A 15,355-nucleotide genomic window follows, 5' to 3' on the forward strand; every position below is an offset into this window, starting at 1 on the left:
GTTTCATTTCAGTATTTTATTCTTAAAAGCACTAGGATCACTCATCCAAAACAAAAACGTATATACCTGGTGGAGTACTACTTTTTTGACAATTACAGGTATTTAGTTTGTTTTAAAAAGAAACATTTTTTTTAAACAACTTCACAAAATTAATAGTGGAATATTCCACCAGGAAGCAGCAGACAGTGGAAAATTTCTCTAGTGTTCTCACATCAGTGCAAAGCCAGGAGACATCAGTCACAACCAGAAGCAGGGACTCACTAACAGTATTCTACACAGGACCCTATAAATGAGAAAGTCCACCTCGAAGCTTAATCTTGACTATGCAAGTATTTTTCAAATAAAACAAAAGCCATAGCATTCCTGCTCATCTCTTTCCTAACACAAAAATGAGCTTCTGGGGAGGGATTTAAAAGCAAGTAATTTCTTTCACCACTGATGCTCATTAAGAATAAACATGTTTTTCACCCAAGTTCTTTCTAGGGTAGATTTGCAAATAGCATAATCATTCTCTTATCTTTGCTCCTGGGTCTCAGCACACCTGCTCCCTCTAGTAAACTGCACATCTCCTAGGACAAGAGTCCTCCTATCAGGAAGGAATGGGAGATGTTTCTCTTCAGCAAAAGAAGTGCCAATCAAAGCAAGGCACTGCGGTTAGGATCACAGGCTCTGAAATAAGAGAAGTGGGAAAAGAATCTAATGTTGCCCCTCACTAGGCTGGGATATTAGACAAGCTACTTAATCTCTCTGTACTTCAATCTCTTCGTCTCCATGAAATGGCAAGTTTTTCTCCCAGAGATATAGTGAGGAGTCAAAATGTACATTATGTAATTCATCTTCAGAAAACTAGTTTCGTTACTTGATTAAAACCCATCTCAGCCATGAACTTTTAACACTGTCTTTCTTGAGGATCCCCCTTGCTTAAGTGGAGTCCTGAAAGCCAGAAGATGCCAGAAATTGGGGGTAGCCAGAAGGGAAGAAAACTTTTTGTCCTGAAAAAAGGTAAAAAATAAAAATATCCAGAGGTATTAAGGAATTAATGTTTGAAAGTCAGTATATTTACTTGCAAACTAAAGTTCATTTAGGTTGAAAGGCAAAGCTTTTGGGATTGTCTTAAGCACTGCCATGCCAACTTTACCAAGCACGCACAAGTGTGCAAATGCTCCGCATTATTTCAATACCCTGACAGCTCACCATCAACCAACATAAAGCTTTTGGATCTAATTTTAGGCTAACCAGTCTTTAATCAAGAATGAATTTCCATTACAATTTCAAAGCTGCAGATCAGTTATAGTTCCATTTCACCACTGTATCAAAAATATTGTATTGGCCAAATAATCCCAATGCCCAAAGTAACATTCTTTAAGAACACTTGCCTCGCCAAGGAAATATGCTGAGTAGTTACACAATCTCTTTTTTATTTTGACAACGTCCAATACCTGTTTAAGACCCTAAGCATCTGCTTACACTACAAGCCCTTCAACATGTACTGTTTTTCTGTAGTCATTAATACGGGGCTGTAAATAGTTCCTATCTGACACTCCACAGTTGTGTCAGACCACGTTCTCACTGTATTACACATTTCTCCCAAAAAGTCTAGCGTCCAACTCACAGGTCTGATGAAGTTTATAAGCTCACTGGTTAATAGTGAAAATGCACTTATAGACTTTTTTTTTTCACACTGGGAAAAAAAATCTAATTAAGACCACAGATAAGGCAGAGAAAAAAATCTTTTGTTTGACTGTGATCATTCTTTTAAAGGAGACCTTAAGAGAATCAAATGAAAACGGATGAGTACAGGCCAAATATCCCCAAATTAGCAGCAATGATAGGAGGCATTTATCAGGCATCTGAAAATGCCAAATTCTCTGAACTGGGAAGGAAGGACAGTGACAAGAGTAAAAAGACAAAGCATACATACACTAGATGAATATGAAATATCTGAAAATTGGTGTTAAAGATATAAAATAGTTTGGAGGTTTAAAAAAGGACAAACATAAGCACTTATAAAGCTCCTGTTGTATACAAAGTAAGCAGATGAAAGCAAAGAGCTGGATTAGGCACAGAAAGCTTGATCAGCCTATCAATGTAAAAGAATCAAGTCTGTTTTCATCTTTGTATCTATAAGAGAAGAATAATGAAATGGCTCTTAATCAAACACAATTATGTTTGGGGGGGAAGCAAAATCATTTTTCATCATTCACTTAGACTAAAAGAAAAAAGGTATCTGTTCAAAATATATCTATGACAAATAAAAGACAAAAGGGAAGATCCATTCCTAATAGACAGCAGGGAAGGGTTCAATGTGGTATAAGCTGTTATCAGAGGAACTTTATACTCTCTGGGGATGTGCCATGAGAGACCTCGTAATTTCCAACCTGCTGGGAAGGGCCTCGACCTTCCTAATACCTTCACCTCATTAAGATAGCAGGCTACTGGAGAATTAAAAGTGACCTACAGAATGCATCCCAGGAGAAAGTTCTATTCTGAGATCCCCAGAGAACAGGCTGGACTCAGAAATTCCTGCTGTCCAAGTAAGTTCTCAGCTGGACAGCTGCAACAGTGGGTCTAGGAAAAGTGGCAAAATTCTCTTCCTGACTCTTTAAACAAGACCTAAAATCATTTAGCTTTGCTGCAAAACTACATCTTAAGTTCTCTCACCATAGAACATCTTCCCAGCACAAAAGGCCACATCGAGCACAATCTTAACTCAGAGCTCAAAGAAAAAAAGCACCTTTTCTAAAAGTGTCCAATTGGTGTGTGTGTGGGGTGGGGGCGTGGGAATGAAACACCTATAATCCCTCTTGTACTCAGCTTTAAATGTTATTCTAATTAGGCATTCTTGCTTACCTAGGAGTGTGTCCAGAGTAAGTCTTCCTTTCCTGGAAGGATAAGTGTATCTGCTATTACAATGAGAAGTCTGTCAAGAGTTGAAATTCAAAGACAGTAATTGTTCGCTAGGTTCACAGTGCTAGAATCCCATACCAGAATACAACCACTGTTCTGAGTTGAGGCAGGTAGCCTATGACACTGGAGTAGACTAAGGGTCACCACCACACCCAATTAAGCAAACTCTTATCTCCCCCTTTCCTTTGCTACCTCTTTTCTCTCTCCTTTCCTTCTCTTCTCAGGGTTCAGACCTGCTAGTTACATCTGTATCCTGACCCCTTAGTGAGACATCACCAAGACCTCTGTAGTTGCTTGGTCTACACTTATTTCTTCACAGGAAGTTATAAATATTCCAAATCTTGACTTTTCTCTCAGGGGTCTCTTACCCATTTAACGATCAGAGACCCACACGAAAGACTACAAAGTGTTACTTCAGGTAAAACCAGCCCTTTAAGGACATGGAGAGCTAAAGCAAAAATCTAAGCACCTGAAATTCAAGGCTTTAAGGACATGCCATGTATCATTTAGGTGAATGTTTTATTAGTCAACAATTTTTATCTGGAGAAGGCATTTGACATACTTCAATTTATTCAAATCCTATTAATAATTTGTCTGTTATCATTTGTCTCTAAGATTTTAAAAAACCTATTTAACTATCTCACAAAATTACTTCTAATTCAGTATAATGAGTAATTTTGTGGAGATTAAAACCCTTAGAATTTCCTGAGTGATGGGAGTGTTTTTGTTATTCACAAGGAGGCCCTTGGAGGACTTTCCAGTTTATGCTAACGAAGTAACTTAGGCTGGGCCCTTGGATAACCTCAGGATGGGGCCGGTCACCAGAAAGACTAAGTGATTGAGGGTTGGAACTTTCTGCTCCATCCAGGGACCTCTGGTAAGGGGAAAGGTGGGCTGCATATTAAGCTCTATAAAAACTTTTCAACAAGATTTACTGAACCCCTGGGTAGGTAAACAGAAGCCCCTGAACCTCAGACCATTCCAGACCTTGCCCTATGTACCCTTCATCTGTATCCTTTCAAATATTCTTCGTAATAAACCACTAAACAGAAGTCAAATGTTTCCCTGGGCTCTGTGGGCCATTCTAACAAGTTATTGAACCCCAATTTATATAACCTGTTGGTCAGAAGCAGGGGAGGCTCAGATTTGCAACTGACATCTGAAGTGGGGGCAGCCTTGTGCGAGTGAGCACGTTACCTTGCAGGATATCTGGTACTAACTCCAGGTAGCATAAAAATTGAATTAAAATTGTAGAATGCTCAACTGGTGTTCACTGAGAAATGGACAACGACTTGGTGTGGGTAAACCTCACACACATCTGGTATCAGAACTAGTGAGAGTAAAGTAATCCCCCACAAGAACTATATTTGGGGGCAGCAAAAACAATCATGTACAGCCAGTAATTTCTATGTCCACCAAAAGTACCTACAAGTTATTTTTAATTAAACAATAAGCTTAAAAAAGGCTCAAAGACCACAGTAGAAGACCCAAACGAAGTTTACAAACCATGATGATATTAAAACATGGGTTATGTGACCGAGCCCTCATTATATATGAAATATGCAAAGCTCCCTGCTTAAAAAAAAAAAAACACCCACAGACACAACTTGGCCTAAACTAACCTTGTCTGTTCCTGTTACGTTCGCCATTGCCCTTGGCTAAAACAGGCTCTGTTTATGATTTTATTACCTGAAACTATAGTTTCCAATACTATTTCTGGGGCCTACCTCTTGCTGGCTCAGAAAACATTAGGAAAAACCAGAATTTCCCACCTACCTTTCCTCTAACATATGTTCACCTACTTTAGTTCCTTACTCAGAATACCAGCAATCACAGTTCCATTCTCATGGCCCTAGTTCCAGTTTTGGCTTATGTATACATTCATCCTCATTAAGCCAACTGTGGAGGATATACCAGGGGCAACCATAAACTGGGAAGAACTAACATAAACTTTAAGTGGGACTCATGCGCAGCAAAAGAATTGCCTGGTTATTTTACCAGCACACACAGAAACTAACATTCAACCAGGCTTATATGAAGCTTAATTTCCACCCAACTGTAAGTCATGTTATATATGTAACACTCTTTTTAACTCAGAAAAGTAAGTATAATGTTGGCTACACAGACTCCTAGTAAGTTCCCCATTTTAGTCATTTTAGCTCCTATAAAAGCTCTTCTATGGATCTAACATAAAACAGAGTCCGTTATATTGCTCAGGTTACATTTTGAATAAATCCAGTCTGTCTTCTATTTGTTTTGAAAACATAAACATATTCACTGTGCACTAAAGCAGATCAGTTCGTATCTTGGGCTCTGCTACATTTTATCTCTGTGATGTGTCAGACAGCAAGTTTTTAGCCTCTGAGCCTCAGCTGCTTTGCCTATCAAACTGTGGCAATACTTACTGTGAGGATTAAATGAAATAATGTATTGTGCTTAACACTATGTCTGTAATATACTAAATGCTCAGTAAGTAATTATGCTTTGAAATTTAACTGTTTAGATGTACTTACATAGTGAGTCCATTTTGTAGGTGGTTCCCTTTTAAAGATACATTACATTTGTGTCATTATCAAGATTAATCACATACTGATTATCTCAATTTCCAAATGACTCTTATCCCAGCATACTTTAACAGCTACTTTAAAAAAAAACAATGTGATTCTCATCCCCAGATTCTACAAAAAATCTCCACAATTCTATTAATCCATCAGAAAGTTTCACTATCTAGTGTTAATGACAATGCTTGAATGCAACGTGTTTTCTCCTGAAACCCAAAGGTTGCCCCCCAAAAACCAGCATACACAGATTCATTCTGCCATCTATTTTGTCTTTAAAGTCCATTACATTTCTCCTTAAAATAATACCTTAGTATCAGGTAAAGAAGAAACAGTTCTCACTGTACACTATGATAATCCAATGAATCTAACTAACTCAACTCAGCTGTGGAAAACACATGCTTGCTACTTCCAAAAAGGAACAGGTATGTACTGAGAAACTTCTGAGCCAAACAGAATAAACTTGTGACTCACTTACTGATACTCAGAGATGGCTAAGATTTAATATTTTCATGGGATCAAGATGCAACCAAATCCCAAATAAAAGCCAAGTAGGACATGATTATCAACCACATTGTTTGCTTAGAGGAAGACTACTTTCTTAGCTATTTTAGACAGCTTGATTCTAAAATGTCCAAATGAACTCCATCCTTTGGAAGAACAGTTGTATGTAAGAAATTCATTTTTAGCATGCTTTAAACTTTGCTGACCAATAGGGTAAAGCCTTTAAAAGCTTTAAAGAGGTGCTTAAAAATTCCAAGTGGGTAAGTAACATGGCTTGAAACAAGTTTAAGAATGAGCTTCCTTCAACAAGCTGTAGCATGGAATGCCATTACTTATTAAGCAGGTATCTTCAATGCTATTTCACTCCAATAGGCAAATTACACCTGTGAATTTGTATTTCAGATTTCCTCAGAGACTATAATGTATGCAAATTCTAATGTGTGAATCTGCCTCCAAATTAAAGTGATATGAGAACAAATCTATAGGTCACATCCAACTTTAAACAACACCATAACAAAAGCAATAAAAAAAAGCCATACTCAACTGAAGGATTCAAGTAACACAACAGATCCTTGTGAAACAAAAGAACCTGGCTAATTCTTGGTAGTGCATCATAATAGGTCATGACCTGTATTACCACTCCTGTAGTTATTCTCACTTGGGGAAAATTATTCATTCTACATGGCACAGAACTATCTGTGTTTAGGTTACTGTAGATCATTAAATAGGCCTGGATATTTTATTGAATTAAAGAGAAAACGAATCTGAAGGATTAAAAAAAAGTAAGGTGCTACCTTTGAATGCATTATTAGAGAGTGGGCAAAGGCCCAAGTCACTGAATAGAGCCAAACTTTCAGAAGCTTCATACCAAGCAGATCTATTCCTAATTTAAAAACACACAATGGCAAACACCAGTCTGTTAACCCCGGGCCTTCTGTGGAACTAAGCATACCTTATTTCATAAAGTAGTAACAACTGAGAGCTTCATTAATCCTATCATTGCAAATCTATCCAATCAAGGACAAACTGGGGCTGGAAACCAGAATGTCCAATTCCTGCACTGAAAACAACTTTCAACATGGCCCAGGGCAAGCCACCCTGCTATTCTAAGAATGCTCAGACACACAAATATGTAATGTTCCAAAGACTTTTTTTTTTTTTTTGGCCACTTCCTGCAAGTAAAAAGTTCCTACAACTGGGAAAGGAACAAAATAAAGCAATAAAGTGAGAATACAGAAATACCTCAGACACACCTTCCCTAAACAAGTTTAATTTAAAAAGAGCATATAATGCCAGTTTTAATCTAGCCCACCCTTCCCAGAATGGACACAGCTAGAGTTTCTCATCAAAATTTACTAAAGGAGACTCAAAGTCCACCTTACTGAATTTCGAATTTCAACATGCATTAGTACATCAGGCACCTCTATCCTCAGAAGTTCCACAGAGGCGAAGAAATGACCATGTCGTTACAGTTCCTATCAAAGCCCCCATAATAGGGGTTGCTCTTGGATATACAGATGTAGATCCGTCAACTAAAACCTCCCCTACTCTCCCATTCCGCACACGTTGTCATTTTTAGTTCATAGGAGAGTCCAGAAACAGCTAAAACCAGGAAGCTCCAGGGTAATTAGAAGACTTGGAAGTCATCTTGGGAGAGTTATAAGACTCAGGGAACCCACGGCAAGACAGAAACAGGTTGTCCCTAACCACCTCTCCTTCCTGCCCCATCCAAACTTCCCCCACCCGGGTCTCAGAAGCCCAGGAGGGGGAGGCCATTTTAAGGAGGCCTGGCTGAGGAACGTGGAGGGGAAAAGAAAGATCAGGGAAGGGCCTTCGGAAAGGAAGACCGAGCCCTTCCCTCCAACAGCACCGAGTCGGGTGGCAGCACCTGGAGTTCCAAGAGAGAAGAGTTGGATTCAAAGGCCCGGGAGGGAGTCAAAAGTAGCAGTGCCTTTCCAGCAGTGGTCCGAGCCTCCGGAGTGGGGCCCTTTATCCCCCAAAGGGGTAAAGACCCCTTTTTGGGCCAACCGCGTAGACCCTCGCTTCTGGGTCGGGGGTTACTACCCAGAGTCCAGAAGGCGGGAGTTGGCTAGTGCCTGGTTCTCCTCATCCGGCCATGCGGCGCGGGGGCGGCCATCCTGAGGGGTCCGGGAACCAAGAGGGCACGGGGGGGCCGGACGCGGCGCTCACCCGCGGGCCGCCTCCAAGCTCTTAATGAGCTTCTTGATCTTCCAGATCTCCACATTCCTGTCGGCAGCACTGGGGTCGTCCGCCATCTTCTCGCCTCCTCCTCCCTAGAGCGGCCCGGCGGGGCCCGGAGACACCAAGACCACAGAGTTAGCGCCGCCGCTGGGGCAGAGAGGCCCCCTTCCTTGCCACCCCTGAGAGGCCCTCCTCTTTCCGCCCCGCTCGGCCCACCGCGGTGGTCGCTGGCCTTTTCCTTACCCTGGCTTACCTAAGGGCCCAGTCCTGGGCGGCAGCAGCTGCTCCTCCCCGGCGGCGGCTCCGCGGCGGCGGCTCTGACGTAGGACACCGGCTCCCTCTCTCCAGGCAGCTGCATGTGTTGCAATCCGCTCACATGGGGCCTGTGACATCACTTCCTCCGCCAGGGGCTGAGTGGAAGTCGGCGGGCGGAAGGGAGGGGGCCGGTGCGGAAGAGGAGAAGCTCTGCGAGCCCCGCGACTTTCCATTGGCTCTCTGAGCCACGGCCTACAATGAACCCGCCGATTGGCCTCAGCTGTGGCCGCGCTGCCTTGTGAGGTAAGGCCAGGGGGCGGGGAAATACAGCCTTCCTTCCGGCCCAGAAAGCCAAGAGGAGGAAGTGGGCTGAAGCCGGTGTATCTCGCGAGAATTTACGCAGAGCCCCGCTAGGCTCGAATGGCGGTGTTTCTAACAGGGAGACGGTCACGGGTCGTTGTCTTTTCCGTCCCTTCTCTGTGGATGAAATGGACATCTGAGGATCTGCGACGCGCGGCTAGGCACTGAGGCCGGGACCTGCGTTTGAATTGCGCCTGAGAAGCCTCAAGGAAGTGCCTCGAGGCTTCACAGCTGACGAAGTGCTGTGCCTGCGTACGTCACGGCTGCGCGGACTCAAGACTATCGGCCGGAGTGTCCGGATTAGGGAACTTGCTCCGGACTAGTCCGGAACTCCTCCACCTGCAGGGGCAAAAGAGGCACGTTCCTTCTCGCTCCATTGCTATGATGGGTTCACTTTGGACCTGCAACTCTGCGGGAGGGGTAGGGGAGAAGCAGGGCGCCGCCTAAGGTTGGAGGCCTGCGTTATCCGATCCCCTGAATTGTTTGAGCTGTTGAGAATGGATATGGGGAGAGTTTTGAAGCAAAATGGGTAGCCGTATAAACAATCTTTTTGAGTTCGGATTTTTAATTGGCTACTTTATATCTCTTTTCACCTCTGTTGGACCTATTCAGATATTTGGGGTCAAATTGTATGCTAGACTCGGTTTTCCGGAAGATACTGAGATGAACCAAACGTACAACAGTGCCTACCTTCGCGGAGCTTTCCGTTCAGTTGGGTTTATAACGGTTTGTGATTTTATACCTTTGTGTAATAAAATAATTGAACAGATTACTTCAGAATGCTGTGAAGTGTAATGAAAGAGGGCCAACTCTGGAATGAGACGCAAAGGATGAGTAGGAGTTTGTCGCGAGAGAGCACAACACGTTTAAGGAACAGCAAAAGGCCAGTGTGCTGGAGCAGAAGTTAGAAGTGGGGTGAGTGACTTGAGAAGGGGAGAGTGGGCAGATACGAGGGGCCGTGAAAGCCAGGTTTAGGAGTTTGGCCTCTTAAGAACAAGCTTGAAGAGTTTGGAGGTGGGAAGGTGATATGAAGGTATAGTTACGTTTAAGGTAAGGAGACAGTTCTGCTTGGATCGGAGAGAGCAAAAGTGGAAGCCAAGAGATCTTTGGAATGCTGCAGTAATTCATGTGAGAAATAATTGTAGCTTGGAGGTTAGAACGGAGAGGACTGGATGATGCAGAAAGAGCAAGAATGGCTTCCAGAGTACTGAAAAGGTTACATTTACTGAGATGAGAAAGATGAACAGGTTTTATAGGATGACTGAGCATTTCATCTTGCAACTGTTAAGTCTGAGATTGCTTATGAGACATGGAAGTGGTGATGTCACTCAGGCAATTGCATTTGTGTGGGCTTTGAATCCTTTTGCATGTTATCTCAATTTTGTACATACCTTGAAGATGGGGAAATTAACTCCCATTTCATAGATTGGGAAAAGGAGGCAAAGAACAGTGAAAGGGACTTGCTCAGAGACACACAGATAGCTTATAGCTTTTAAACCTCATGTTCAATGTCCAGTGTATTTTATCATGCGGCAATCCGGCTACCTGTATTTCCGTGGGGTTAAGTCCCAGACTTACTAAGGAAAGTTTTCTGGCCCCCAGCAAAGTGAATTCCCAGTAAGGAATCTCTTCTTTAGGTTCTGTTTTGTAATTTTCGTGTATGTTCACTCCCTACATAATATTTACTGTACTCTTTGTGCCATTCACTGTGCTTAGGGGTCTTAAACACTGTTTACTGACTAGATGATACCATGTCCCAAGCTTTTCTCCACTTCATTCCCCTTGCCCTAGTTCTTATTTTCTACACTAGGTTGCCTTGACCTATCTTTCCTGTTGATTTTTATGTTTATAGTGTTGATTCAGGTTCATGTTTTGATGCTGAAAAGACCAAAGCATCTTGAGAACACAGCGCTATTAGGTACAGAATGAGGTAACTGGTTGCTAATGTGGAGGCCAGTTCAAGTAGCCAAGGTGAAGGCAGGCAGGCACGGGATGGTCGTGGGAAGGTTTCGTGGAGGCTATATACCCTTTGACTCTAATGGAAGTCAGTGGGGTGGTTAAAGGAAAGAATTCTGGAGCTAGGCAGCCTTAGGGTTAAACCCTGACTCTGCTCCTTATCTTGGACAAGGCACTTCTTAAATCTCACAATCTTCTTTTCTTATCTGTAAAATGGGAATACTAACTATTTTGAGGGACTATTTTTAGATTGAATAAATTGTGCTGAGTACCATTCACAGCAAGCATGTGTCATCAGTGAATGTTAGTTCTCTTTTTAGTTTCTCCTAATTTGTTCTAGCCTTTTTCACTATTTCCTGTACTCATTTCTTGAGAACCTGTGACACTATCATTCTCCAGCTGAAAGTAAAGTTGAGAGATTAAAATAAAGTTGGTAGAGCAGATCCAAAGTACACTTCCTGGGGCTTTTTTTTTTTTCAGGGGTGGAAAGTGGGGAGTTAGTGAAATAGTTCTTTGAGATCTTTTCCCCTGCTTCAGTAGTTGGTGTGTTAATTATTGTTAGAAATTTAGAATTGTTCAGAGTTGGGAGTTTGAAATATTGGGTATTTATATACCCTAACTGTAGTAGTAGAATGAGTGACTTTAATAGTCACATGTGTTTTCCCTTCCTTTGATTCATCAAATAATTCATACAAAGTTTATTAGAAAGGAACAAAAATGTGCCTGGAAAAATAAAACAAGTTTAAAAAAAATCTCTGGACTAGACTTTCTCTAAAGTGCTTACAACTTCATGAAATAGAGATGGAGATCGATAAAGGCATGTCTAGTCTTCCCTCAAGTTCCTGATTCTACTTAACCATAATGAACTTGAGGAATGCAGTTCTGTAGATTCCATCCTTTAAAGAAATCTTATAGTAAGTAAAACTCAATGAAGAACACCTAAGCCATAGTGGTGAAATATAAAACTCAAAGGATTTAAGATTTGTGTAAATTGACATAAGGCATAGATGCTTAACCGGAGTATGTATGTGTGTGAAAGTGACTTGAAATGGGGAAGTGTAAGGTTATCATTTACTCCCCTGTGGACATCTAGTGGTGAAATGTAACACTTCAGTGGGAGGGGGAACTACAACTAAGAAATGACAGCAGTTTCCTTTCTAGATGACCTAATATCTTTACAGAATCTGTAGTCTTGTTAAATTAGGCATATATTGACCATCAAATGCTTTACCCTATAATAATGTCTAAACTTTTTTTCATTCTTTCAGTTCTAGAAAAAAAATTTTTATGTTTAAGAATCCTACTAGGGAGTACTCACTAGCTAGAGTAGGTCTTCCCATAACATGAAAGAATAATTAGCAGGGCAAGATTGAGACATGCCCTTGGACCACGTGGGAGGAGGTGAATGCTTAATGTTTCTAGTGGTGCCTTTTTTGGTGCAATAGAGATATTTGCAGAATAGCTAGCCAGAGTCTTAATCTTTTACCTCTTTAAATTTTTTAATTTAAATATAGTTGATATAGAATATTGGTTTCATGTGTACAATATAGTGATTTGACAGTTATACATAATACTAAGTGCTCACCACAATAAGTGTAGTTACCATCTGTCAACGTACCACAGTATTGTAATAATCCTGTAGATATTAGAATATTATTGACCGTATTTCTCTCTATATATATGCTAATCTTTTAGTTCAATTCCATAAATACTGTGTACCAGTTTCCTGTCTAGGACTGGGGTGAGTGCAGAAAAGGTTTAGAGGTAGTGCAGTCCTTAAATTTGCAGTGCCTTTTGGGGGAAAAAAGATGTAGAGACATAGGAATGTTAAACAGTTAACAGTATAAAAGGAGAAGTAGCTGTTTCCAGGGCTGAGGCAGAAATAAACAAGATAAGTCTGGAACAGTTGTATCAGTAAGAAAGGAATTTATTTAACAAAGACTACTGGGGTCTTTTTTTAATTGGGGTGTAATTGACATACAACGTTTTATTAGTTTCAGGTGTACAACATAATGATCTGATATTTGTATATATTGTGAAATGACCACTATGATAGTCTGGTTAACATCCATCACATGTGGTTATGGAACTTTTTCTTGTAATGAGAACTTTAATAAGATTTACTCTCTTAGCCACTTTCAAATATGCAGTAAGTATAAATGTCTTTGCCAAGACATTTATAACTGGAAGTTTGTACCTTTTTGATCCCCCCCTTCACCCATTTCTCCCACCCCCATCCCTCCATTCCCTCACCCCTGCCTCTGGCAACGAGTAATCTGTTCCTTGTATCTATGAGCTTGGTTTTGTTATTGTATTTATTTAAGATTCCACATAAAAATGAAGTCATATGTTGTCTTTGACTTTCAATACCCTGAGGGTCCATCCATGTTATCACAAACGGCAAGATTTCGTTCTTATTTATGGGTAAATAATATTCCATTGTGGTGTGTGTATATATGTATGTGTGTATTATTTATCCATTAACGACCACTTAGGTTGTTCCTGTATCTTGGTTATGGTAAATAATGCTGCAATGAACATAGGAGTGCATGTCTTTTCAAATAAGTGTTTTCATTTTCTTTGGATAAATAACCAGAAGTGGAATTGTTGGATGATGTAGTATTTCTATTTTTAATTTTTTGAAGAGTCTCCATATTGTTTTCCATAGTGGTTGCACCAATTTACATTCCCACCAGCAGTGCGCGTGAGGGTTCCCTTTTTTCTAGTCCTTGCCAATGCTTGTTATTAACTTCTTTTTGATAATACTTATTCTAACTTGTGAGGTTTTGATTTGCATTTCCCTGATGGTTAGTGATGTTGAGCACTTTATGTACCTGTTGGCCATCTGTATATCTTCTTAAAAAATGTCTATTCAGATCAAATGCTCATGTTTTTCATTGAATTGTTTGTTTTTGCTATTGAGTTGTACAAGTTCTTAATATAAAGATTGTGGATATTAACCCATTATCAGATACATGATTTGCAAATATTTCCTCCAATTCAGTAGGTTGCCTTTTCATTTTGTTGAGTTTCTTTTGCTGTGCAGAAGCTTTTTTGTTTGATGTAATTCCATTTGTTTGTGCTTTTGTTTGTGGTGTCAAATCCAAGAAAAGACCAATTCCTTAATCCATTTTGAGTCAATTTTTGTGTATAGTGTAAGACAATGATCCAGTTACATTCTTTTGTGTGTGGCTGTCCAGTTTTTGCAACATTGTTTACTGATGAGACTGTCCTCGGCTACTGGGGTCTTGTCAAAAGAACTTAAAAGCCAATTGAAAGAGGTTCCCTGAGGCCAAAGTTAGAACAATTTGAGCATCAGTAAGAACAACTGCAGTGAATTGAAACACATAAAATAAGTTAAAAATCTATGAGTTTACAGTGACACCCAAGAAACTGCACTGGTCTCACCTTTGGTTAATACTACAGGACCGACTCATTCTAAAAACCAGCATGTAAAACATTTCCCATATGAACTGTACTCCACAGTAACTAGGTAAATGTTAAGGGGAAGTTTCTCACCATACAGGTTATTTCAACTAAAAAATGAAGACAAGATAGAATACTATACCTTTAATGAAATTAGAAGCCTATGTAATGATTATCAGTGGCTGCTAACATCACAGAAGAGCCAACCAGAATTATGTACCGTCTTATGATACACACTCTGAACTTGAATTACAAGTTGGGATGGAAGACGATGTTAAGTACATCACAGGAATGCAGTCAGTAAAATGTAGAATGTAGGAGACCAGTGGCCTAGTTTATTCAGCACATTTCAAAGCGGGAGAGGCAGGGAAACTTGAGTTTGAAAGAGACTTATGGGACATACCAACCAATGTAGCGTGTGGCCTTTATGTAGTTCCTCACTCTTTAGTGGTTGAAAAGTTATGGAACAATTGGGAAAATTTGAACGTGTATTTGCTGTTACGGAGTTGTTAACTTTTTTAGATGTGGTCATGCTATTGTATTTTGTAAAATAATCCTTTTAGAAGAGGTACATGCTGAAATGTAAATTTACATAAAATTATGATTTCTGGAATTTGCTCCAAAATAATCCAAGAGAAGGTGGGGTCAAATATAATAAAAGCTGTAAGAAGCTGCTGAATTGAACATTAAGAAGTTGAAAAGTAGTTGTGTCACAATTTGAAACAAGCCAGTGTGGGCTGAGCAGGGAAGGCTTCATCGAAGAGATGAGACCAAGGATGCGTAAAATGCAAAGAAAGGCAAGATTGACGAGATGGCAGATGGCAAGGACAGGGCCCAGGAAGTTATGACTAAGCTAGTTGGACCAGATTGTTAGGAAATCTGTGGTTCTTAACACCTTTTTGGTCACAGATCCCTTCAAGAAATCAGTAAGGGTAATGCACCATTTCCCCAGGAAATTAATATTATTCACAGTTCTGCATTTTATAGTGGGTGGTTTATGGACCCCTTCAGGCCACTCATGTGGACTCATCCTCCATCACCATTGCCCCAAATCTCTACCCTCTGGGTTCGGACTACAAGAACCTCTTTAAGAGCCTGTAATTTTGGTGAAACATCTTATTTTCCTGTTGCCTTATCTCACTGAGGGTTGAAGCTTGTAGTTATTAAAAGCTAGTTCAGCTGCAGTG

At 40.5% G+C, this 15,355-nt stretch overlaps 1 protein-coding gene and 1 long non-coding RNA gene across 3 annotated transcripts in view; one reads left to right on the forward strand and one right to left on the reverse strand.

Annotated features, from left to right (window-relative positions):
* The window catches only part of ETF1 (eukaryotic translation termination factor 1), a 28,481-nt gene extending 19,922 nt beyond the window's left edge, over positions 1-8,559 (reverse strand). The window contains exons 1-2 of one of the 2 annotated variants that reach the window (XM_037016177.2): positions 8,425-8,559; positions 8,160-8,263 (exon numbers count right to left, since the gene is read on the reverse strand). In XM_037016177.2, coding sequence (XP_036872072.1) covers positions 8,160-8,245 — 86 coding nt within the window. In that variant the 5' untranslated portion in view covers positions 8,246-8,263; positions 8,425-8,559. Of the gene's footprint in view, positions 1-8,159; positions 8,264-8,414 lie in introns of both variants that reach the window. The other variant, XM_073221749.1, reaches the window with a different exon arrangement.
* A 150-nt stretch (positions 8,560-8,709) lies between these two features.
* On the forward strand, positions 8,710-13,868 carry LOC140846185 (uncharacterized). Its single transcript, XR_012125101.1, has 2 exons — positions 8,710-9,142; positions 9,399-13,868. It is a non-coding gene; the product is annotated as an uncharacterized lncRNA (long non-coding RNA).
* The last annotated feature ends 1,487 nt before the right edge of the window (positions 13,869-15,355 follow it).

Source organism: Manis javanica, chromosome 14 (assembly GCF_040802235.1).
Source record: "Manis javanica isolate MJ-LG chromosome 14, MJ_LKY, whole genome shotgun sequence".
Lineage (NCBI taxonomy): Eukaryota > Metazoa > Chordata > Mammalia > Pholidota > Manidae > Manis > Manis javanica.